Genomic DNA, 26,738 nt, shown 5'->3' with positions numbered 1-26,738 from the left:
AATGGAATGGCAAATAGAAAAGTGGTTCAAATATATCAGATACATAAATTGATCTATACATGTGCAAGTAATTTGGTTTAATAGAAACTTCGTAAAAGAAAGACATCAAACATTTCATTTTTTATTGAAATGAATATTACAGATTACAGTATACACAGTATAGCTGGAAATGATTTGCCATAGACAGTGCAATTCAGAAGAATAGTGTTCCATTAATAATATCATTAATTTCAGAAATGTTAAAAGCACCCATGTGATAAGCTACAGTCATGGAAGTATTTAACCCACACTGATTTCACAAGTTTTTCCTAGATCCCTGAAATGATTTTCAATTCTTTGTTTGTATCTGTATTTGTTGAGTTGAAGTTTCTCATTTTTCCTATTAAAAAAATTCCTAAGTGCCCATGATTTCTGAATCCCGACTGAGATGTATATTAATGCCCATAAATCATAAAGTGGCTACAGACTCTGCTAAGGCTCTATTGCACCATTCTGTAGACCCAAAGCTGAGGTTCTCCTGTTAGATGGATACAGTCCTTAATGAGCTCACTTCCTTCACTGGATGATGCCAGTTGTACTCAGTATGCTGCTGCTGTCACCCAACATGTCTTCTTCAGTGGCAATGTGCAATTCTCCAAGATTTTTTTCTACAACAGAAAATATACATTATGCTATGAATCTGATATACTGTAGTTTCTATAACTCAAATCTTGCTTATTTTAGATAATCTAAGGATTTTAAAAGCCAGGTGAACAGATAGATAATACATAAAAATAGTATTCATTTGTACTGTGTTTATAAGAGATTTATTATGTCCAAGCCACATGCGCAAAAATTAAAATCAGTTGAGTTAAAAACCATTAAAGTCAACCGATAATATCTGACATTGGATTGAATCAAGCTTCTTGTTGCTTTTGGATCTTAATTATCTTAAGGGCAAGTAAGCTATTCCTCAAAATGCTAAGTTCCCTGCTGGGATCATCACATTCAACTTTCCCTAGCAATAGATGAACAAAACAGAAGATTTTTACATTGGGGAGAAAATGACAAGGAGGTTTTCCCCTTTAATCTCAAGAAGAAAAGCACAAGAAAAAAAAAAATCAAAGATCTCTATAGAGTTAGCTCACTATAAGAAAATACTTCTGTTCTGATCTTCCTTTACCTTAAGGACTGCAGAAGCAAGGAAAAAATAATGCTGGACTATGCCATAGCAAGTCATTTAAGAGGCTCTAGGTAGCTGCATCACTCCTGCCCAGCAACAAACCAGTAAGTCTAGGCTGGCCCCCACCAACAGTCTCTTATAATTTACAACTTTGGGCTGCATTCTGCTCCCCACGTGTTTATTTGTATTCAGTTTCATTGTTCAGGCTGAGGGTTAGACTACACCTCACAGTACATACATTCTTCCAAGAGTATATTATAGATAGAATAGAATAGATTTTTTTTTATTGGCCAAGTATGATTGGACACACAAGGAATTTGTCTTGGTGCATATGCTCTCAGTGTACATAAAAGATAGTCTTCATTTACCAACTACCCTGTTTATCAATCATTCAAAGTTAGAGCTATGCTGAAAAAGTAATTTTCAACCAATCCTAGTCATTACAAATGCTATTTGCACACTTCCCAGCCAGATTCCTACAAGCTGAGTCAACGGACAAACTGGCAGTAAAATTGTAAGTTGTGATCACATGATGTTTTGCTCAACAACTATGGCACAAGGCTTAATGACAGAATTGTTAGTCCCAATTGTAGTTGTTAAGCAAGGACTACCTATACTGACTTTTCAACCGATAATAGTTTGGAAAATATTTTTTTTCTATGGCAAAGGACCAAGTAAACTTTCTTTAGATCTTTGCCTACCTGCATCATTTAGGGTGGAAAAATTACGGAAACCCTTCAAGTCAGCAGCCCGGAAGACTTCAAGCACGTGAGCCTGTGGGCATGAAGGACAATGGGAGAATTAATCAGTTTTTTGTTTTTTTTTGATAAGAGCTTTTCGAAGAGGGAGAAAGGGAGGGAGGGAGGGTTCGAGGACAGAACAGATCCCTTGCTTATCTAAATTTTCAAGTTGCACCCTTTGTTTCTCTGGCTACAAGGTAGAATTAGACAAATTCTTTTAAATGAAAGAATACAGTGCTAAATAACTCAGTGGGCTGACATAGTATAAGACAGTCCATATAACGTGCAGACTATATTTTAGACAGACATTGAGAATTTTGTGTTTCAGAAACTTTGCATTGTTGGTATGTTTATGAATTTATAGGAAATTATATAGGAATCTATATATAGGAGACTATACAGGAAACAACACTACAACTATTTCCACTATCCTGCTGTGGAGATACAGTAGGGTTGCACATGTCAATATTCCTAGCCAGCACCTGGTAAAAACTAGAGGGGATGCTAATTGAGAGCATTTCTTCAAGAGCTTAGTTTATTATACAGACAATCCTCGACTTACAACAGTTCGTTTAGTGACTGTTTGATGTTACAACAGCCCTGAAAAAAGGGAGTTATGACCATTTTTTACACTTATGAAAAAATGCAGCATCCTCATGTTCACATGATCAAAATTCGGATGCTTGGCAACTGACTCATATTTATGATGGTTGCAGTGTCCTCAGGTCATATGATCACCGTCTGACAAGCAAAGTCAAGAGGGAAGCTAGATTCACTTAACATCTGTGTTGGTAAGTTAATAACCGCAGTGATTCACTTAACTGTGGCAAGGAAGGTTGTAAAATGGGGCAAAACTCACTTAATAAATAACATATTTTTCGGAGTATAAGACACACCTTTTCCCCCCAAAAGAGGGTGAAAATCTGGGTGCGTCTTATACTCCGAATGTAGCCCCGCCCAGCTTCTCAAACGGAGATTTCAGAGGCTGAAAAAAGTATTTGAAACGGAGCTTCAGAAAAGAAGCCCCCAAACAGAGTTTCAGAAAAAAAGCCCCCAAATTCAGAGGCTTTTTTTCTGAAGCTCTGTTTCGGAGGCTTTCAGAGGGAGAAAAAAGTTTTTTCTGAAACAGAATTTCAGAAGTTTCAGAGGCAGAAAAAAAACCCCTCAAAAAAGCAAGGCACAGACTCACAACCAAGGAACCAGTTGCTAAAATTCACCTCTGGGAACAGCTGATTGAGGCCAATCCACCTGCCAATCAGCTTTTTTCTTATTTTCCACACCAAAAAGTAAGGTGCGTCTTATACTCCAAAAAATACAGTATCTCGTTTAGCAACAGAAATTTGAGGGTCAATTGTGGTTATAAGTCAAGGAATATCTGTATTTATGCGTTAAAATCTTCTACATGAAAAGTATATACTTTGTCAATAAACAGTATTTTCTTTTTACAAAAATAAAAATTATTAGGGCTCTAAGTCTCTTTAAGGTTAAATTACCCAGCCACAATTTACACTTGCTCCTACCACCCCCAACTCCCAGGCAAACTCCCACCTGCAAGCCAACGAAGATCAAGCAAAGTTCCTGGAGCTGAAATTCCTGCAGAAGTTCTGACAGACCCAATACCACACTATAGTCAATGTTGCTGATGTGGCTGCAGTCCAGAATGACACTGCATTGCTGAGACTCTGAAGGAAGACAATATTATGTGTGCTGAAAGAATGAAGGTCTTATACAGTCCGACTCCTAGCTGCATTAACAGATTGATATTTTGGTCCAGATTTGAAAAAATAAAACAATGGAAGAACATTTTATAAATCTTTTAGGTTCACAACTTTTGGAAGTTTTGCATTCACTTCCCCCGAATTATATAATTTTTAATGTAAATTAAATAACCTTTTTAACATTCAAATCATCCTGCTTTTATTGTTTAATATAAAATTAGCTGTCTTTAGCAGATTTTTCCCACTTGATCTGCGAAGAAGGAAGTTATAACAATTAAGACTGGAAATTAAAAGAAAAAAAATACATTCAGAGGCTCAGATAGTATCATTTATTGAACTAATATCAATAAATGTATAGAAATGTAAGTTGACCAATATGGACTAAATTATAAAATCACATAGGCTCAAACTTTGCCTCCAGAATGTGTTAAGATTCCAACTCTCAGGAGTCGTACCACCAATTCATGCTGATTAGCAATCCAGAAAATTGAAGTTTGATTCTTTGAGGACATGAAACTGTGAAAATGTACAATCTGAATCTGTATAAAGACACAAATGCAACTCCCTCCACAGTCACGACTCATACAGAGCAGGCCACACATCTCAGCCTAATCTCAGCCTAATCTAGTCAAATTGCAGTTCCAAGAAAAAAAATGGAAAGAGGAAAAGACTAAGAACCTTGTATATTATTGTAGAAATATCAGTCTTCATGCTTGTGGGTTGTGCTTTGTTTTTGACAAGAACCTTGAGTGAACCAGGTGCCAAGCGACGAAAGCAATTAGCTATTGAAAACCAAGAGCTAAGCACACAATAACATCCATACACAAACAGGACACTGTACGCATTTTACAAATCATGATGATCTTCTGTAAATCATCATGAGGTCCAGATTTATCATCAACAGAATGATAATAAAACAAAATTGCAGAAAAGTAAGAGTGTGCTGGTCTCTTCCTAAATAGGAAAGGAGGGAGAAGAAAACTCAAAATCATTCTGAGTTTTCTCTTTAGGTAGTCAGGTTGATAGTTGGGGGAGCTACACAAGTTCCTGGATCAGGCTGCCATCGCATATATTAAGGCTTTCCCCTCCTTTCCTGGCACTTTGGAACTATAATTCTCCTTAACGGCAACATATTTGGTTGAACTGACTGTCTATAACTTGTGGGAGGTCCAAGACATTTGAGAGTGCAGTTTGGGGAGAAGACAGACTGTTTCATAGAAGGTCATGATGGGGAAGAGGACATCCCCCCATAGCATTCCTCGCAGGCCACATATCCTAATTTTTCTAGCACTTGGGAGATTTAGGAAGACCGTTGAAAGAGACAGGAATAAGCTGCTGCAACATTCTTCCTCAGGCCTTTTCCATCTCTTGGTAAATGTGAGGCAGATGAGCCTTCTCACATTGCCCAGCACCACCACCACAAACAAATCACTCTGTCCTTCAAAGAAAAGAAGCCAGAAAACAAGAATGCGAGAAAGAAATCAGTCAAAGAACTAGTAAGCTATACCAGGTATTTGCAAAAGAATCTGGCCAGACTATGTGCTTTTCTCACCAATGAAGGACATGGTTCATTTTGTTAAGATTAAAATCTTTATTCTACTTCGTATGTTTGTTTAAATACGTATTCTGAAGTTCCATCTGTTCAGCTCAAGAACTGTTAACTGGAAACCCTTCTCATTTAGTTCTAATATCTATGTATTGTGGACATTTCCTTGAAAGGCATACCGATACACTGAAACATTCTTGAAATCCTATTTGTTCTTTGTTGAAAGACATGGAAGTAACCACATGGAACAATTATTTTTCCAGAGGTACCCAAGAGGAGGAATATTAAATCTCTTAGAGGAGATATACTGAAGTCTCATTTCAGGAAGTTTGCATATACAATTTACCTGATAGAGCTTGCTTGTGTACAGTATCCCGGAGGAAATCAATTGCAGGGAATTGAAGGCCATTCTCAGGCTTTATGACTATTGCCTTGTCTCTCACAACCTGGAGAAAAAGGTGGTAGAAGTATTGTGGGAAGGAATCCAAGTATGTAATTTGAGTCATTACAATGCTTCTTGATGTATTTATCAAACCATTTATTATCTCAATGGTTAAATAGTATCTCTTAGTTATTTAAAGTCTCAGTAGAATTGAAAATTGGGCAGGAATAAAGAGATACAAATATCTACATATGGGCGTGGCCATGACCGTGGTGGGGTAAGGACCTTTCCTTCACTTCACAGGGCTTATTAATGAAGATTTATGAGAATTTATGCCGTTTGGAATGCACTGTTATGGATGAAAGTTAATAAATCACGAAGTGAAAGTGTTAACAGCCCAGCAGATTGAATTTAAAACTGGTAGGCCATCTGAAACGGCTTGAATTAAGGAGTTTCTACAGCGTGGGATGACCGAGCCGGCCGGCAGACATGATAAGTTGGAATAAATTGCTGTGTTTTGTTTTTCCAAAATTAACTATCGTGTTCTGTGTTAAAAAAAATTTTTTTTCTATTGCTGAGGCTAAGGAGTGAATATTAAGGACTGAATCTGATAATGAGAAGAATTTAATTGAAGAGAAGAGAAACTGACCTTTTGTTGGATTGTTTGGCAGCAAGAGGATTTTACTGGGCGGATAATTTTTTCTTTATTTTTTTTTCTCTTGAGAGCAAATTAATAGCTTGTTTATATTACAGAAAAAAAAGGATTCTGTTTCGAAGTTTAAGTTGGTTTGTCTTCCTTTCTGCTTTGCTGACGTGGAGGAAAAATGGCACTGATTAATGTTAGCTGTGAGGTTCTGTGTTTCCTTGTGGAGTATCCTTGAACTTGAGAGATAACAGTGCAAATAAGCCGCTTCGCTTCAATTAAAAGACTGCCGTCCTTTGATCTTCACTAAGACCCTCTGTAAAATTGGTTTGGAATCCTAGTTTGGGAAATTTTTTGGTTTTTTTCAAAATGACTCAACAACTTTCAGAAACGCAGCAACTTGCTGCAGCTTTAAATAAAATTGGGGAAAAAATAGCAGGACTATCAGAGCGTATAGATAATATGACATTGAAACTGACATCCAAAATGCAAAATTTGAAGCAAGAGATGAATGAAAACTTTGCAAAACAAAAAGAGGAAATGATAATGATTAAAGATGAAATGGAGCAGATGCATGTACATGAGGCAAAAGTAGATCGGCAAATTGGCAAAATATTTTATAAAAATGAGCAGCAAGATAAGAGAATTTGTCTTTTGGAAGAAGAGATGAGGAAATATAATTTGGTTATCAGAGGAATCTCGGAAGAAAAGGAGGATAAATTGAAACAGCGGGTTCTGAAATGGATTAATGATTTGGATACACAACTTACGTTCACAATAGCAGACCTGGCAAGTGTTTTAGAATTGGATATAGAAGGCAAAATGGTTCTAACAGGAATGTGCTTGTCAGGTTCGCAAATCTTGGTGATAAGTTGGAAGTTATGGCCAAGGTGAGAGAGTTGGGAGATGCTTTGAAGTTTGAAGGGAAGACTATTCAAGTCTTCCCGGATATATCAAGAGAAGAAAGGGCATGGAGATTTTTTTTAAAACCAATTACAAAAGTTTTGAGAGATAATGGAATTAAATACAATTGGAGGCCACCACAACAATTGAAATTTTTTTATAAAGGAAGGATGCGTACAATCACCCCAGATATAGATGCATTATTATATTTACGGGAGCTTGGACTGATTGAGATGGAGGATTTAATGGAGATAAAAGATCAAATGCTTCAGATGGGTGGACCATACGTGGAAACACCAATCCCAGAAGAAGAAAAAGGGGCTATTGGAGGGCAAGACTCTAAAGGGTTAAAGAGGAAAGAAATATCACCTGTGTTGGTTGAACAGAAGAAGAGTCGTGAGGATACAGTAGGAGAAGAAGCAGATAAGAGTCTTGGAAAATATGAAGCTGAATGCGGGTCATCGCTATCTTTTTTTTTGAGTGATGAATTTAAATAGACAGCCCGAAAGAAGTGCCCCGGGCATTGGCACGTCCCCTCTCCCCCATTCTCTTTATAGAGGCGAAACCGATGAGGATGTGGGGGAAGAAGATTGTTTGTACTTTATTGTTTGTTTTGTTTTTTGTTTTTTTTCTGTTTTCTTATTGTTGTTTATATGTTAAATATAGGTTATATGGTAGTTTAATGTTGGGTGGTGGGCACAGAAAGGAAGATGCGGGGATAGGATTAAAAAATTTATATTTTAAATGGGAGTTATAAAAATAATGTCATGGAATGTGAAGGGTACAGGGAATCAGATTAAAAGAAGAAGATTGGAATTTAAGATTAAAAGGGATTTACCAGACATTTTATTTTTACAAGAAACCCATCAGAAATCTGAAGATTCAAATAGAATGTATATAAAAGGTATGCAAATATATGAAAAAGCATTTGGAACTTCAAAAGCTAGAGGAGTTGCAACACTGATATCAGATAGGGTGTACTTTGAAAAACATAAGGTAATTTTGGATGAAGATGGAAGATATGTAATAATTGTTGGAAATCTTAATGAGGAAAAAGTGACACTTGTTAATTTATATTTACCGAATGAAAACAAAGAGAATTTCTTGAAAAATAACAAAATTTTGGAGAATGAAAGTGTAGGAAAGTAATTGTGGCTGGGGATTTTAATTTAATCAGAGATAAAATAGACAGTACTAATCCCACCGCTGTGGAGGAGCAAATAAAATGGGGATTTTAAATATGTGGATGCTTCAAACGGCGTGGTTGATGTGTGGAGAGAGGTTAAAGGAATTGAGAGAGTATACACTTTTTCTCTAAGATATATAATACATATTCTAGAATTGATTATATTTTTCTTTCTAAAGATTTGTTGAATAATGTGGATAAGGTAGATGTGGGAATTTTAAAGATTCTGATCATGCAGAAGTTATGGTGGACTTAGATTTTAATTTTGAGAAAAAAGAAGCTATTGGAGATATGACGAAATTGTATAAAATGAAAAGGATAAAAATGGATACTTAAAAATTGGAGGAAAGTTGGAGATTAAATGATAACGGGAGGTTAAATTTGAAATTGTTTGGGATGCGATGAAAGCGGTGTTTAGAGGAGAGTATTAAATTATCAAGTAGGAAATATAAAATTATAAAATTAAAATGGAAAGAGATAAAAATCAGATTAAAGAATTGAAAATCAATTTTGCTTACTAAAGAAAAAAAATTCTTCAGGAGCTTAATATGTTAAGAAATAAAATGATAGAAGAAGATACAGAGTTAGTAAAAAGAAATTTGAGATTTTAAATAGGAATTTTTGAATTTAGTAATAGAAATTCTAAATTATTGGCAAAGATGGCGAAAGATAAAAGAGAGAAGAGAGAAATTGGAGTTTTGATAGATGATAGAGGTATAAGATGTTATAAAATTAGAGAAATGTGAAGTGGTTAGAAATTTTTTCAGAATCTATATTCAAAGAAACCAATTAATCGGGAAAATTGCAAAGCTATTTAGAAAAGTATGTGGTGAAAATTGTTCAAACATATAAGGAATTGATGGAAGAAGATATAACACAAGATGAGATTAATGGAATAATACAAAAATTAAAATTAGGGAAAGCTCCAGGTGAGGATGGATTACCTGTTGAGTTTTATAAAGAATTTAAAGAATTAATAATACCAAGATTGCAAAAATTATTCAATGGAATATTACATGGTGGGAAGTACCTTCGTCATGGAATAGAACGGTGATATCCCTAATTCCTAAACCAGATAAAGATTTAGAAAGGATTGAGTCCTATCGCCCATTTCTTTAATTAATCAGGATGCAAAGATATTTACTGCTATTATAAGTAATAGATTAAATAGATTTATAGATAGATATATAAGTTATAATCAAGTAGGTTTTGTGAAGGGTAGATACATGAGTGATATTGTTAGAAGAGTATTAAATATTATAGATGTAGCTGAATATAATGGTGATAAAATTGGTATAGTATCATTGGATATTTTTAAAGCTTTTGATTCTGTACAATGGGAAACTATTAAAGTAATTGTGGAGGCTTTAGGCTTTGGTAATAAGTTTATACATGTTATTTCAAAATTGTACCAAAAGAGCAGTGCAAGAGTGAAGGTGAATGGAATATTAACTGAAGAGATAAAATTAGAAGCTGGTACGAGACAAGGATGTCCCCTGTCCCCAACATTATTTTTATTGGCTATGGAAATATTGACAAAAATGATAGAAAAAGATGAAGAATTAGAAGGATATAAGGGGTATAAGATAAATTTGTATGGATGATACTTTAATTATTTTGAAAATGTAGAGAAAGATCTGAAAAGATATATAAGCATTTGATAGAATTTGAGGAAATGACAGGATTGAAAGTAAATTGGTCAAAGTCAGAATTATTGATGGATAGTAATGGTAATGAGTCTGAGAATATGCAAGAGCAATTTGGGATAAGGATTAAAACACATTGAAATATTTGGGTATAGTGCTTTCACTTAAGGTTAAAGAATTGAAAAAACTTAATTATGATGTGGTGATTAACGAAATTGAGAAGAAGATAGATAAATATAAAATTTTAAAGTTGTCTTGGTTTGGTAGAATTGCAATGTGTAAGATGATGTTGCTGCCCAAGTTCAACTTTTTATTCGAGATGCTACCACTAAATTTGACAGAGAAAGATATTGAAGGATATCAGAAAGAACTGGATAAATTTGTAATGGTGGCAAAAGACCTAGATTAGTGAAGAAAATGTGGTATCAAAATCAAAAGGAAGGTGGATTAGGAATCCCCAAATTATTTAATTATTACTGTGCGTATGGTATCCGGATAGTGGTAAAAATAACTAAAGGTTAAGAAAACTATTGGAGACTTAGAGTTAAGGGATATAGAAATTTGGATCAAGATGGTTTTTAGATAAAGCAAATTTAAAATGTGTAAGTAGAAGTTATTGGTTAAAGGGATTAAGTAAAATGTGGAATAAATTTGTTAAAATTTTAATTCCAGATATAATCTTTTTGGGGGAGACAACTGGAATTTGGCCGATTAAAAATAATATAAAACGTAATGAAGTGATTAAAGAGGAAAATATAGAAATTATTAGAGATTGGATAAAAGTTATGGAAAATGAAGAGGAATAAAGAAATTATTGAAAAATTAGGGTTAAGTTGGTTTGAAAAAATACAGATAGAAAAATGGACAAAAAAACTAAGGGAAAATTATTCGATAAATAGATGTGAAACTGAATTTGAATATTTAGTATCTCGGATTATGAAAGATGAAATTGGGCTAAAGGGACTCGTTAGTAGGGTTTATAAGATTATAAATTCTGATGAATATGAAAAAGAATTGATTAGAATTATGATTATAATAGGTAGAATTATAATAGCTAGATATTGGAAACTAGATGTGATTTTTAGAATAGAAGAGTGGAATTCTGAAATGTGGAAATTAGCTTTAAATGATAAAATGACATGTGATATTAAAATTAGAAGTGGTGTGTATAAAGAAGATATTTTCTGGAAGACTTGGAAACCATTTGTGGACTTTGCGCTTGCAACATTGGACGCTTCGGTACCTGTACCTCGAGAACGTGGATTTTGGCGATCGTGAGGATATATCCGAAGACCCAAATCTTCCTTTTTTTTTTTTTATGTATAGCACAAGGGTGTAATAATGTATTTTCTTTTTGTTTGTTTGTTGCAAAAAAAGTAATAAAAAAAAAACAAAAAAAAAAAAACAAAAAAAACCCAAAAACAAATATCTACATATTCCTATGTTATATATAAATGCTGACATCATTATTTAGCACTGCCTAAGTCAACCATTAGTTGTTCCCCCTAAATAAGGTAAAGGTAAAGATTCCCCTCGCACATACGTGCTAGTCGTTGCCGACTCTAGGGGGCGGTGCTCATCTCCATTTCAAAGCCGAAGAGCCAGCGCTGTCCGAAGATGTCTCCGTGGTCATGTGGCCAGCATGATTCAACGCCAAAGGCGCACGGAATGCTGTTACCTTCCCACCAAAGGTGATCCCTATTTTTTCTACTTGCATTTTTATATGCTTTCGAAACTGCTAGGTTGGCAGAAGCTGGGACAAGTAACGGGAGCTCACCCCATTACACGGCAGTACTAGAGATCCGAACCGCTGAGCTGCCGACCTTTCGATCGACAAACTCAACATCCTAGCCCCTGAGCCACCACGTCCCGTTTCCCCCTAAATAGGTCCAATCAATCAGAGCATAGAAGCAAACAGAATTTATTCTACGATCAGCTATGTATGGCTACCATGTATTGTTTTCTGGCCCAAGCAAATAGTATTCTCCACACTCTGCCTGACTCGGTGAATTAAAAACTAACCTTTATCCGAGGCCTGGCGAGGGGGTAGAGCAGGAGGATTCCAGAAACCATCACCCCCGCTATGATGCCATATTGCACTTCCCAGAAACAAACAAAGAACGTAACACAAAGAGGCACCAGATCTAGCCCTGTGAAAAAAGAACAGAGAATTCAATCAAGGACATGTCCACCCTATCAGCAAAAGTGGATAAAACAAGCAGGGAATTAGAAAGAAAACTAGCTCTAGGCTTAGGTACCAACGTTTTAAGAGTGTAGATGTAAGTTGTGCAAGAAAGTGATTATAACTAAAGCTCAAAAGACAACTTGTACATAACTCACTGGTTCCCACTCTACCTTTTCTAAGATCAACATTAGACAAGGAAATGTAGCTTAGTAGGAAGACTGCACAGCCCCCATCTGCTGGCAGAAGTAAGAAATTAATGTTGACAAAGTGACAAAAAATGATCTGATGTCGTCTTTGCAATGGTCTGCGGACAGGTTAAGGATTCACGTTTTCCTGTTTTTAAGAAGCAACGTGCTGTCCCTTGCACCAGGATAAACAAGAAGTTTACAACTCAAACCGGTTCTAGATCTAACTTAAATCCTGTAGGTCACTGGCTATAACACAAAGCTGCAAGGTCTTATGACCCATCAGTTCCTTCACCCCCATCCAATATACGTGCTCTTAGAAAAGGGCTTCCAAGATGCGGTTCCAATAGCCTGCATCCTAATTGTTTAAGAGTCTGCATAACAATGAAAAGCATCTTGATTTTGCCAGAGTCCTAAATCAACTCCTTCTTTCTTCATAGAGAAATAGCAGATTAATTCAATTTCAGAAAGTCAATACCAAGTCAGCACTAAGAAGAGCTACAGAGAAGGAGGAACTTTCCATTCTGCTTCTCCCACTCCTCCTTTTCCCAAATCACCCATATCCTTCAGGTTTGAATTCTAACCATCTTCAGTGTCTATAGGAAAGTATTAAATGTTTTCTAACTAACCATCTTTGGGAAGGACAAGAAATCCATGCTCATACTTTTAACCTGCCATAATGTGCGGAAGATCCTGGCATCGAACATCGGAGCCACAGCACAGATGATGACTGCTGCCAGTGCTGCCTTGGGAATGTAGTAAAACAGGGACGTAAGGTAGGCTAGAGATAAGAGTACTAAGGCCCCTATAAAAGAAAAGAGACATCCATATTATGAGTCAAAATGCAAGTTTATAATAAGCTCCAATTAAGTTGGGTTGCAGAGCAGGGTTGGATGCATTACTATGCCAGAGGTTTTCCATAAAGTGAAGTGATAAAAACAACTAAGTTGAAGTGAACTTGTGACAGCCATCCAGAAACTGGTGAAAAGCCATACTATTCTAAGGGACTTGGGAGATGAACATAACTGCCACATTAACAATCTTGGTTTAATTTAGTTTGCCTGCTGTTGCTGCTTTGGGTGGGTGTTTTGCTTCTCATCCAAGAAGCAAAATGTCTTCAAAGAAAAACCAGAAAGTCCAGTTGCCCCTTGAAAAAGCACCTGTCAGGGTTCCAAGGAACACCCCCAACGAAATAAAGCTCTGAGGCTTGAGGTTCCTCAAAGTTCCAATCTATTAGAGATGTCATGTTGGCACAGCTGGAAAAACCCGAATCTGAAAGCTTCCAGGTTTTCCACACCCAGTTGACAGTTCACAGCCCTGTCCCACACCCACAAGTTCATCACATTGTCCAATCAACTCTTCACACTCAATTGGATACAATCTTCAGGCAGTCTCCATCAGACGCAGGATGTCCTTGAATACAGAACGTTGTTATGACTAAATTTCTACCGCTCCAACAACAACCCCCTCCCAACTTCCCCAGCTAAAATATATGGCAGTTAAGAAGCAAAAAAGAAAATTGCCTTCCAAAACTGACAGCACCTTTGGGACAACCATGACCAGGATGATGGAGAATCTCCATAGACATAACATTTGATGCATTTTAGCTGCAGTATTTACATGTCTTCAGAGACACTTTGGATAGGCTTAGTGAAAGAAGGAGAAAGGCTTACTAAAAGAAGGAGAGCAACAGAAGAGAGATTTGTCTTGGCACATTCGTAATTTATAACCTTCTGCTTCCAGTTTATTCTCCTCCAACAAAGGCATTATTCTTTTTCCTACCTGTAATTAGTCCTCCAGCAGGAGTACATACACCAGTCTGAGCATTCACTGCTGTCCTGCAATTGTGAACAAGGCCATTATAAGCAAAGGATTAACCTTATTTTAAGCCTAGAAGTATCAAAGGCATGCATACATGCAACCTACTGCTCTTTCCACAAGATTGGCTATGCTTCCTTTATTTCTCTCCTCACATTCTTCAATTATCAGTTTGCAAGTTATGATTTAAGACTAGATTAAATGGAAGAGGCTAAAGAAAAAAAATCAACTTATTTAAAATTAAAAAATGAAGAAATTATAATAAAAATGTGGCTTTCATTTTGCTGTGTCCACAACCACATTTCTCCACTGCTTCACCTATATATTTCTCCTTCATATTCCACAAGGACGTGATTTTCGGCTAAAAAAATCCTCCATGTCAATAATCAGCCAAAGAGAGTAAGGTCACACCCCCAGACAATGAGCAGCTATGAAAAAATATTTTCAGTCCAAAGTGCAACTCCAAGACAAGATACTTTTGTGGGGGTAAATCATCTTCCTCTTGTTCCTAAAACAAAAAAGATCTAGGAAGCTTCCCAAATTGGCCTCAAGCATCACCTTTTTCTAACCTTATTAACTCACAACCATTTTTGAACATTAAAATATATATCCAGCTTCAACTGAGTTCCTCAAATGGCTATGCCTATCTGAATAATAAGGAAAAAAATAACTTTATAGTAAATGCAACCTTTCTAAAGTGCTGCGTGCGTTATCATGCAACGGACATGAGCTACCTTCTCTCCATAAGGACAAAGTAAAATGTTATGAAAAGCTTTTTTTCATTAGGTTTAAGAGTTTTTAAAGGGTAATGAATCCATGGGAAGCAATGCATGCAGAATACTATTTCGAATTACCTTATTAAGCTATATAAGTATCCTCCATTTACCAAAAGGAGAGAGAGAGAAAGAGAGAGAAAGTAAGTTTTCCTCACCGGCCAAAACTACCTGTGACTGGATAGGATGAGACAAAGGATCCCAACAGGTTGGTAAACCCTACAGAGTATCGAGGAAGAAAGTCAGGAACAGAATCAGTGACATTGCAAGACTTGCTGTCTTCTCTCCTGGACTGTTAGAGGCCTTAGGATCACTCTCCCCAATTCCTCTGGATTTCCTACGTTGAGCATGGATTAGTCCACAACATGCCTTCCAACTCAGTGAACCAAAAATTCTAAAGCTGCAAGTGATGAAAATGAGGTTTCTCCAATGAAGCCTGTTCCAAAGATTCTTTCTGCTTACCCACTAATTACAATAATTGCACCTGACAACTGCATCTCCCAGAATCCCCCAGCCCCACCCCCACCCGGTTCATTCCCACTTGGCTTAGCTTCTCATCCAGTCAAATGCAACCAAGACATTTGTGCAAAATCCTTACCCATGGCTAGCAGCTCCTGGTTGGGATCAATCTGGTAGTTATTTTGAGAGGCTAATAAGCAAAAATAGAGGCATTGTTACATACAGATCTGACCAAGAATAACTTATTACAGCATTAGCCACAGAAAAGAAGTTTGCAAGGTACTATAGGCGGGGGGATAAGTGAAGCTAATAGAAACACCGTAATGCAGAGTAGATGATCCTAGAAAATGATACTTCCCTAAAGCATTGTAACTGATATAACTACCCATCATCCTAACTAAGCTAGTTAGGGACTTTGAAATTTACACTGCAGAGTAATACTGTCTTTAAAAAATCACTCACGATTTCAGGTAACTTTTGATTTCTGTTTCTTTACCTAATCCTTCCACTGGCAGAGGTGACCTTCTATCCCTTCAAAGCAGGAAGAGACAAGAAAATAGCTACCTCTTCCGTTGAATTACCATTAGCCTAAGACAATTTTCACATTTTAGTCCAAGGGTACATTGTCTGCTTCCTTCTGATGTTGCTGTCAACTCCGGCTATTCTAGCTGAGGTTGAAAACTATCATTCCCCAATTTAAGGACAGCCACAGATCCACCATTTCTGCTTGTAACTATAGTTTCAACACACACACACACCCCTGTGATTTTGGTACATTTTGTGCACTGTGCACCTTATTTATTTATTTAAATTATTTAAAACATTTATATAGCCATCCATTTTATAACCAACTCTGGGTGGCTCTCAACCAACCATATTCCATTTCCAGCTAATGTGATTTATTCAATAATCCACTGTGCAACATAGATTTGTTGTGATAGAAATGACTAATTTATAACTATTATGTAAAAGTAAAAAGTTGAGATTTGAAGTTAATGCCTTATTCTACTGGACCGAAGGGAGTCAGAAATCAATGCCTTTTCTTCCCCCTCCCCTCTTCTTTCCCCCACTTTTCTCTTCCCTTTTTCCTTCCCTATTTTTCTTATTATTTACTTTTGTATTTTCTTTGTATGCTGCGTTATAAACTAATTTAAAAATGTTATACAATAATCCACTGTGAAACAGACTAGGACTTACTATGATTTGTGATCAAAGGCCACTATTTTCCAATAGGAGTAAAATTTCATTTCAGGTGTCAGGTGTGCAGGGAAGTATAATCCTGCCTTCCTTCCGTCCATCTCAATATGCAAAGAAGATAATGATCTTACCAAATGCTTTGGCAATAGCAACCGTCTCCAGCAGTCCCATGAGAGGCACCACCGCCAAACCAGGACCAATGCCCTGCAGGGATGGAAGAGGGAAGCTGTATTTCACTGCAATTTTGATCAAGAAGAGGGAACTACGGCCACAAGAGGGATGTCCCATATCAATGGAGGAAATGTAACAGAGAGATAAGAGTAAATCCTAGAGTTGTGCAGAGATCTGGATTCAAAAGACATTATGTGATTGGGAAGGAATATCTTAAATCAATGTGTCTTTCCTCAAGGTAAAAAAGGTAAAGGTTCCCCTCGCACATACGTGCTAGTCGTTGCCGACTCTAGGGGGCGGTGCTCATCTCCGTTTCAAAGCCGAAGAGCCAGCGCTGTCTAAAGATGTCTCCGTGGTCATGTGGCCGGCATGACTCAACACCAAAGGCACACGGAACGCTATTACCTTCCCACCAAAGGTGGTCCCTATTTTTTCTGCTTGCATTTTTACGTGCTTTCGAAACTGCTAGGTTGGCAGAAGCTGGGACAAGTAACGGGAGCTCACCCCGTTACACGGAAGCACCAGGGATTCAAACCGCTGAGCTGCCGACCTTTCGATCGACAAGGTCAACGTCCTAGACCCTGAGCCATCGCGTCCCCTCTTTCCTCAAGAGGGTGCATCAAACGTGGAGGGCAACCACCCTAGTCCAGGAGAAAATGTGGTCTTTAAGGTGCTCCTAACAGGTCCTACCTGTGCACCCCCTATATTACCTGGATACATTTTGGGCTTTAAACCCAGTTCTTTCCACAACCCTAAGAAAAAATCCAATATTTCAGTATCTTATCATCAATCAAATTACACAAATACAATAGAAGAGAATATATGAAGTTCAGGGTTGAACTGTGGAGTCCTTGCTGCTCTCTGATTGTTTGCTTGCAGACATTTCATAACCCAATGAGGGTAACACCATCAGTGCTGTTAAGTATGGGGTTTGTTCTCTTTTTATATGCAGTAGCTTGCTCTGCTGGTGTTCTAGAAGCGTTCACTTTTAATTTTCTTTTTAACTTTTTTATTGTCTCTTTTAAGTGGATTGTAAATGTGGTTTATCTTTTGATGGCTGATTAGTGCCAAGCTTCCAGGAATTCAATTGCAACAATACAATAGATTTAAACTTAATGTTAACCGCTCCAATCTTGATTGCAGAAAATATGACTTCAGTAACAGAGTTATTAATGCTTGGAATACACTACCTGACTCTGTGGTCTCTTCTCAAAATCCCCAAAGCTTCAACCAAAAACTGTCTACTATTGACCTCACCCCATTCCTAAGAGGTCTGTAAGGGGCGTGCATAAGAGCACAAGCATGCCTACCGTTCCTGTCCTATTGTTTTCTTTCATTATATCCAATTAATATAGTTATTACATACTCATACTTACATATATGCTTTTATATTGTATAACTATTTCATGCTTATGCTTATATATACTGTGCGACAAAATAAATAAATAAATAAATAAAATTCCCTAACATTTTTGGATTTAGCTTGATCTAGGATGCTCACAGTTTCCAGTTGAAACTATGGTTAGATCTGTCCATGTGTTGTGAAATTAAGTTTTCATTGTGTCTTCTGACTGATGCACTCTGCTAGTCTTCCACACATCTGGCTTACATAGTGGTTGTTATGGTCCTTATACTATATGTGATAGATGTCTCCATTTTTTCTTCTTCTTGGGTCTGTTTTTCCCTTAAAATATTCTGGAGGGCTCTATCTAGTTTATATACTATAGTGATGCCGTGTGATTGTAATAGCCTGTTGGTTGTTTCTGAGATGTTTTTTGATATATAGCGATGTTATACTTTTCATAGTTTGTGTTGGTTGTGCTGTGGTAAGCTAAGTTGTGAGGCACCTTTTGATGAAGTTGCATGTAACTTTTATTCAATTATTGGTTTTTTTAAAAAATCAATTTTGTTGGAAGATGTTGTCTGTTTTGCTTTTCCAGTGTCCACAGTTGCTAAGTGCATTTGTGCTTGTCTGAATAATGTTCTTGCACAGCTTCTTTTGTAAAAGATTGGGTTGTTACTTTGCTAGTGGAGCACTTGTTTAGTATGACCTTTACAAAAAAGACCTTTGTAACAGGTATTGATGAATATTGATGAATATGTTTAAACTCTATTGCTTCATTTTTGAGAGTGACTAAAACCAAATCTGCTGTAAGTTTAACTGTATTTATTTGTGAAGTTGTGATCAAACTATAGAATGCATGTCCTTGAAGGACAGGAGGAAGTATTGCTACCAAAGCAGAGGTCAGATAAAAGGGGCCTGAAGCTCAGGTTAAGAAAATAAACTAAGAAAACTTCTCAAACAAGCCCTCCCCTAGTTTACACAGAGATAAAGAGGTAGGGAGAGTGCATTCAGACTAACAAGATTCTGTTACAATAAAAGTAGTCCTAAACTATATGGCATTGGTTTCTTAAGTCTGATCTATCTAGAAGAGCTGACATAAACAGAGAGGCAGAAATTGAACCAATAAAAAAGAAATACACACCTGCACCATTTCCTTAAAATTAATAGTCTGATTGGGTGTGATGATGGAGAACGGTGGTGGCTGGAACAGAGGGAGTCCCTGGGGAATCGTTCCTGTCAGGCTGAAAGGCTGGGAGCCAGTCACTTGGAAAGAATAGGCCACAAGACCAGCCAAGAGAACCACAAGAGCATTACGGGCTGTAAGGAAGAGAGTCTTAAATAAAGTTCTGCATAGTCAAATGATAGGCATAGATTCCATAATCATGACATGACCTTACAAAAATACTTCCAAGAAGAAAATTAAACATCTGCTTAGAGGACAGGACAGACAAACCTGTAGCTGTTGTCCAAATTATATATCGACTGATTCTGACAGGCAAGGTTTCCATCAGATGGGTCCTGGGGATGCTTTTTTTCATTTGCTGAAGGACCATAAGCACTATTAGGCAGCAGACCCCAAGGATGGCATCTCCAGCCCTGCAGATAATCATGACATTGGTCTGCAACAACTCTGTACAGATAAAAGGCCTCCATCCTACTTGCTTTTTTAAGCATGGACCTTTCTCCAATTTGTGCATCGCTTTATTTAGCCAGCAAGGTACCTGTATTTTTTATATTGAAATAACACACGTGCTTCTCTGCTAGTGAATTAGATTTTTAATAAACTAAAGGAAATATGAAGTATGAGATTTAAAAGCTTGAAAAACCAAAGCCCAGATTTTATTCATTCATACAACATATCCTGTAAGCATATATAGTTTAACTTTTGTAAAAATAACGTTAACCTCAAAGTAAACATAATCCACTCAAAAATGACCCAGTTGAGCATAAAAGATCAGATGAGTATTTGTCAGGCTATTTTCCGATTTCTACAGTTTTAAGATCATTTATTCTTTGCCCTCATTGAAAAAAATTTTGGCCCTATGGTGTGCCGAAAAAAATGGATATGCTCCAAAAACCTGTCAGCATTCCAGCTTTTAGCTCCATTCTAAGATTCCCCATGCAACATTTGAGCTTGCACAATTTCAGGGTTTAGAATGCTTAAAGATCTTGAAATGTAACACTAACATTCTAAAAAAAATGTATAATTCCCAGATTCTAATTCTACATCCTATTTTAGCACTAATTTCCCATTTTTTGTAAACAGGAAGAGGAAGAATAAAAAAAAAGATAAAACACTTTTTTACCTTGTCTCACTAATTCTGCAGAAAGTATAATACACTTGTAGGATAAACTGCTTTGGAATGTGCTGCAAACCCAGAAGTGTCTATGGAAAATTAAACATACACAAGAAAGGAATTGATAAAACAAACACACAGGGAGACAGGGAGACAGGCAGGCAGACAGACAGATAGACACACACACACACACACACACACACATATGGAGGGTATACTATATGAACGAAATGACTCTGGAAGCTATTTGAAACAAGATAATCTTTCATACTGTATTAGAGAATAATATATTTCATGACTTAGGTAGCTTCTCAAGAAACCTGGGTTTACAATATACATTAGTACAACTTTCCATTTAATTACAAACCATTTTAAGTTTTAACATATATTAAAGTTCTTGCAAATGCAAAGATGGTATTTTTATACTTGTAAAATGTTTGATACTTTTTTGGCATAAAAAATATTATATACTGTATAGTCATAACAGCCAATCTGTAAATTTTAAAACATTTTACAGTTCTAATTTGTTACTTTATTCCCCACTTTTTGTTTTTGATATTCTTAAAACAATTATTAGGGCCTAGTAAACAACTTCCAAGATGGGTCTAAAGGGATGGCCTAGACCAGGGGTCTCCAATCTTGGTCCCTTTAAGACTTGTGGACTTCAACTCCCAGAGTTCCTCAGCCAACGTTGCTGGCTGAGGGAATCTGGGAGTTGAAGTCCACAAGGCTTAAAGGGATCAAGGTTGGAGACCCCTGGCCTAGACAGCTTCCACCAATATTTTGGTAATGTAATAAGCCAGAAAATGTTTTTAGTGAACTGAAGCAAAACCTTCTATACAAAAAGATCTGAGGCTTCTTTTTGGACGCTCACAAGCACAAAGAACTGTATCTGTGATTGCTATCATCTCAGCCTCTTGCAAATAGCTGGCTGTGGTCAACCACAGAGGAAATATTGATGTTATAAGAGACCTAGAATTCAATGGTGCACAAACCTTGACAATGCTTACAGAAAATGGGTCATGGGGGAAAGGACGCTGTTGAGCTCTACAATTATATAAACTTAAGTATTTTGGAAAGCTCAAGAAATCAGGCTCTTTGCTTTTGAAACTAAGAAGTAGGAAATGAAAACAGAACAAAATTAAGGGAAGTTTTCAGAAGTTTTTAGAAAGTAGCTGCAGAAATGTTGGAATGTAAACACCCCCCTTTTCTCTCTTTCTCTCATAATTAAAATCTCCTATAAGCTTCCCAATCATTAGAGGGCAGTGACTGTCACACCCCAAACCAAGAATGACACATGGCAATTCTTTCAAGCTGATTTCTTTGTTTCACATCTACCGACAAAATTTTGCTAGACTGAGCAAGATTCTACTCTACCATATGCATCTACAATATACTCTGTGAACTATTAGGGAGGGGTTGTCTTCACCCTCTTTCTTTCACACATAATATGAGCCAAATTGCTCTTACTCCTCTAGAACACACACATACACCATCTACCTCCTCACTACATTCCATCACAGGTGCCTTCACTTAATAGGCTGGCCTGGCCTCTATCCTATTCCTACAGAAGCCCCTTCACCTAAAATTGTAATGTAAAGGCCAAGGGCAGACAGCTTACTTTAACTTGGTTGAAGCCAATGGTGACTGCAGCAGCTGAAGTAAAGCCTTTAATGACAGGATACGAGATAAAGTCCAAAATGAAACCTGCCAGGAATGAAAAAAAATATCCCTTAGTTTTTTATTTCACCTTGGGAGTTAGACCAGCTGGAGTTCTTATCCATTCCTCAGACACTTTCCTATCATGTTCTCTTCTCTTTCCTTTGTAGGATCTCTAGTTTTCCCTTTCTAAAGCAGAAAACCACCTGGCAACTAACTAGATAAAGCTGGGGACTAGAGAGAGAGAGAGAGAGAGAGAGATTCTTTCCAGCTATTACTTAAAATAAGGACTCTTCTATGCATCACGTTCTATTTTAGGAGGAACCCTGTCAATTTAGCTGTATATTCAAAACTAGATTAAGAACAACAAAATGATCTGAATGCATAATCTGGAGTCATTTTTTTACTATGGAGTTCATCTCATTTAAGCATTGCCATCCCAAAGTATGTTAAATAAAGTACACCTGGCATTTAATTGAAACGTGTGAATCTCTCTTCATAATTACACATGGACATCCAATTCAAAAAAATATAGGCAGACAGTATCAGAGTCTACCAAAAGGTGAAGAATAATTCACAAATCACTTTAAGAAAAAGAGTTTGAATGAGCCTGTAATCATGTACTCACTTATCTGGCAGATACTCCAATGAACTCAATGATGTACTTTTGCACAAATATTTGGAAAAATGCCCTGTAATTTATAGAAAGTTGAGGATACAAAAACAGGGAACTCATTTCTACTTTTTTGTCAGATTTGACTCCCAATTATCTTCTTTGGCCAATAATAGCAACAGGGCAGTGGATTTAGAAGACCAATATAAAAGCAATCAAGTCTTACCAAGATGGAGGACTCCCATAGCTAACTGGATGCAACCTGAAAGAAAGGCGAGGAGAACGGCCAAGTCGGGATCATGGAATGCGTAGGAAGAAACCAAGAGGGACATGATGGCCGTTGGGCCAAGCGTTACATCTTTGGAAGTCCCCAAAAAGCAGTAGATGAAACAACCCATAAAGGAAGAGTACAGACCATACTGTGAAAGAGAGGGGAGGGCAATGTCAGAGACTAGTCATAGTACTTGAAGAACTGTAAGCCAATAAGACCACAAAGGATATGAAATGCCTACAAAATACAAATTGCATTCAACAGAAAATTTGCTGAATTATTTTTAAAAGGTGTACAGACAGTTGTCAGTTAGCAACTGTCTTATTTAGGGAACAGTCACAATTTAAAAGGTATTGAAAAAAAAGATTTTATGACAAATCTACACATTTATTACTTTCACAGGTCTGCAAAGCAAAAGAAAGCTGAAGTCAAATTATAAACACAGTTGCAGTTTCACTTAGCAACCACTTTAGAAAATGAATTCTGAAAACAAATACCTGCCAGAGTATAACTTGGGCAAGCAATCTTTTTTTAGGCTGGTAGATGCATGTAGGGCTTTGTCTGTGAGAAAAAGACATTATCTCAAAATGACTTCCCATGGAATGTGGGCATCCACAAAATGGCTACCACAATGGCATTGGCTAGATATAAAATACTCATTTACCGGAAGGAAAACTATATAAGTTGTTCCTTTTATAGCTCTAAACCAATGTTGGCGAACCTATGGCACGTGTGCCAGAAGCAGCACACAAAACCGTCTCGAGGCAAATGCACACCCTCGCCAGCTCCTTGTTGCATTCCTGTGGTCAAATGCATGCCGGTCAGCTGGCCGTCACACACATGCAGTGTCGGCAGACTGCGTATGTGTGAGATGGCACACATGCCAGAGGTTCGCCAACACACATGCATGAGGCAGCACACGTGCCAGAGGTTCACCAACATGCACACTGCATTTCCAGGGTCGCCAGCACCATGTGCACGATGGCCAGCTGGCCAGCGCATGTTTGACCACAGGAACGTGATGGGAGCCGGCGAGGCCGCGCATTTGCCTCAGGACGGTTTTACATGCCACTTCCAGCACGCGAGAACATGAAAAATTCGCCAACACTGCTCTAGACCCTAGAAATCTACTACTACTGCTTATGTTTGTGCTTACTCTCTTCCTGAGTAAGCACTGCCTTTCCAGAGAAACAACTGTACGTATGCAAGGGCACAAAGTCATTGTAGAAAATAAAGAAGTGGTGTACCAGCTTCTCAATTAATATTTTTAAATGCAGGTAGTCCTTGGCTTACAACAGTTCATTTAGTGACCATTTGAAGTTACAACAGCACTGAAAAAAATGACTTGTGACTATTTTGCACACTTATGTTCTGACCTAGGCTTCACAAAATCACAAAACAGACTCCTTGTCCTGAAAAAAGCCCTTTTTATTTGGCTAATGTGAATTCCTAGCATTCACATACAGAAAAGTTCCAGCAATAAGCCTTTCAAGGGTGAATTGCAACAACAGACCTTATCAGTCCTTGGATAGTTGTCAGACTGATAGCTTCCAAGTGCAACGCTGTACAATGAAATACTTGGCAAGGAGCCTCTGTGAGGCAGGATCTCAGATAAGGAAATCTTCACATTATTAAACGAACTAATTGTCTCCTGCAAACACTACTCCTCTTTTGCTCCTATTTTTTTCCTACAGGAGGGGCCATTCAGCATCCACTTGTGCCTTTACTCCTGAGTTGACCCCTGTTCCTTAATTGTTCCCTTCTCCTGACAGCTCTGCGCATCTGCACATCTGGAACAGGCTCCAGATGTTCTTCTGCCCCACCTATCTCCGACTCCAAAGGTAGCTGATAACTGTCAGACAGCCTTGGCCCCATCTCTGCCTCCGATGCAGAGCCCTCATCAGAGCCTTCCCCAGACTCCAGGACTGGCCCATGTTCCTCCCCAACCTCCTCCACTGTCTGAGTCTGCCGCCAGCTCTGCTGGTTGCTGGTGGGCCACAACAGCTTATGACCACTGCAGCATCCTGTGGTCATGTGATCAGAATTCAGATACTTGACAACTGACATATTTATGATGGTTGCAGTATTCCGGGGTCATGTGATCACCTTTTGCAACCTTCTGACAAGCAACAACAATGAGGAAACCAGATTCATTTAACAACCATGTTACTAACTTAACAACTGCAGTGATTCACTTAAAAACTCTGCAAAAAGGTTGTAAAGTGGGGCAAAACTCACGTAACCAATGTTTTGCTTAGCAACAGAAATTTTGGGCTCAATTGTGGTCATGTTGAGAATTACCTGTAATCCTTTTTTTAAAAAATTATATGGGATTATACCAGGTAGATGGTAATGGGCAGCACATTGCCCACATCTGGAATAATATTTTGACTTGGTATACAGCAAGTTCTCTATCACCTTTTGCCATGTTCCTATTCCAGCTTACTTGCAATTTCTCCCTTGGCTAGGATAGGTGAGAAAACGAAAACATCTGGATATAACACATGTGGTAAGAGTGCCAAATAATAAGCACCATACACTTGTATGAATAAATGAGGACACTATCTAATTAATTATCAGCTCCCAGGCTAAAGCTTAAAACACAAGACTGCCTATAATAGCCATTCTTTCACAAACATGCATTCCTGCAGCCACCAGCCCTTGCCTTTGGTGGCATCCAGGAACGCTAGTCTAATCTTTCATTCCCTAAAGCAAATACCAAATGGTATTGTCAGACCAAGAGTTCCTTTAAAAAAAAGGAATTGAATTTGAACTCAGTTTTTATCCTTTTCCTTTTCACTCTCCAATTAGATGAGGCACCTTTTCTGCAATAAGGCCAGTCAGACTGCTAACGTGAATACTGACTGAGGAGAAGTACTTTGGAGTTGTACAAATATAGTGTTATGTTAAATAACCTCACCTCTACGGGGAGACCAGCCACCACAGCATAAGCAAGAGCTTGTGGCACTACTGTCATCCCCACAGTCAGTCCGGCCATAAAATCCAGCTGTAGCCATTGCAGAGAATACTTGGGAAGCCACGTTAGCACTGGCAATCTCTTTGCAGTTGCTCTGCAACATTGCTTCCAACGCTCCCGGTTTCTTTCCGACATGGCTGGATGCTTTGTGGTTCAGACTGATTCACTTGGGATCCACCATCTCAACCATGATCAGGCAAAGTCACAGGTAAAACACAGCTGTCATAGCAAATGGTTTTGCTGGAGTAGATCACAAACTGGCAGCACAAGTTCATAAGTATCCCTGGAAAAGGAATAGGATAGCAATTAGGCAACACTACCAATTCTCCATTTTGTATAGGAACTGAGGATCCCGCCTTGTAATAATATTGTCCCTCGCTTAACAGTAAACAATTGCCACATCAACTTCTAATTTCCGTACACGACATGGACCTAAGCACATCTGGTATTTAAATATTTGCGACCCAATTGTTGGTGTACCATTGTTGTGTACTCCTGCATTGGGTAGAGCTGGCTGGAATCGGGCAATCGACTTAAAATTAGGAGATCAAAAATAATTTAGGAGAGTTCCAAGTGGAGGAGCGAGGCTAGGCGGGGAAGAAGGAGTTAGTCATCAAGACCAGAAAAAACTTACATTAGTGTGGTAGGTCGCGATGAAAGATGGTTGCGGAATATTACCAGGCACAAGCTGACCAGCTCTCCAAAGGTACCGAGCGGCCCCTTCCGGAGGGCGTCTGCATGTCTGCCGGTCGATGTCTAAATTCCTCTAATTCCACAATTCGGGCTCATCTACCGGCAAACAAAACCCAAATTAACCTCAGATTCCAAGCAGCCGAGTCCCGACTCTTCTCGGCTCACGTGA

At 37.8% G+C, this 26,738-nt stretch overlaps 1 protein-coding gene across 3 annotated transcripts; it reads right to left on the bottom strand.

Moving 5' to 3' along the window:
* Positions 1-108: 108 nt before the first annotated feature.
* On the bottom strand, positions 109-26,736 carry SLC26A11 (solute carrier family 26 member 11). 3 transcript variants are annotated; one of them, XM_058170864.1, is made up of 17 exons: positions 26,511-26,736; positions 25,820-26,159; positions 22,855-22,890; positions 21,978-22,063; positions 20,366-20,445; positions 19,513-19,655; positions 19,201-19,376; positions 16,675-16,747; positions 15,486-15,536; positions 15,046-15,106; positions 14,079-14,134; positions 12,961-13,101; positions 11,949-12,076; positions 5,513-5,612; positions 3,451-3,584; positions 1,864-1,936; positions 109-647 (listed from the first exon to the last, which is right to left on the bottom strand). In XM_058170864.1, exons 2-17 carry the CDS (start codon positions 25,977-25,979, stop codon positions 556-558), a joined length of 1,590 nt encoding a protein of 529 aa, XP_058026847.1. In that variant the 5' UTR covers positions 25,980-26,159; positions 26,511-26,736; the 3' UTR covers positions 109-555. The 3 variants fall into 3 exon arrangements, with proteins under 3 accessions (XP_058026847.1, XP_058026846.1, XP_058026848.1); XM_058170863.1 differs by having other exon boundaries at positions 22,855-23,047; positions 26,511-26,734; XM_058170865.1 differs by lacking the exon at positions 22,855-22,890.
* Positions 26,737-26,738: the final 2 nt, after the last annotated feature.

Source organism: Ahaetulla prasina, chromosome 2 (genome assembly GCF_028640845.1).
Source record: "Ahaetulla prasina isolate Xishuangbanna chromosome 2, ASM2864084v1, whole genome shotgun sequence".
Taxonomy (NCBI): Eukaryota; Metazoa; Chordata; class Lepidosauria; order Squamata; family Colubridae; genus Ahaetulla; species Ahaetulla prasina.
Note: the sequence above shows the minus strand (reverse complement) of the source record. Positions and strands in the feature narration are given on the sequence as shown.

Bases quoted from the DNA above. Each gene is read 5' to 3' on its own strand.
- SLC26A11 (XM_058170863.1), bottom strand. From the start codon at position 26,011: ATGTCGGAAAGAAACCGGGAGCGTTGGAAGCAATGTTGCAGAGCAACT. The intron at 15,107-15,485 runs GTAAGGATTTTG...GATACTCTGTAG, and splicing joins CCAGGAGCTGCTAGCCATGG to GGTTTACCAACCTGTTGGGA. The intron at 13,102-14,078 runs GTAGGAAAAAGA...TTTCTTTTATAG, and splicing joins TGCTGGAGGACTAATTACAG to GGGCCTTAGTACTCTTATCT.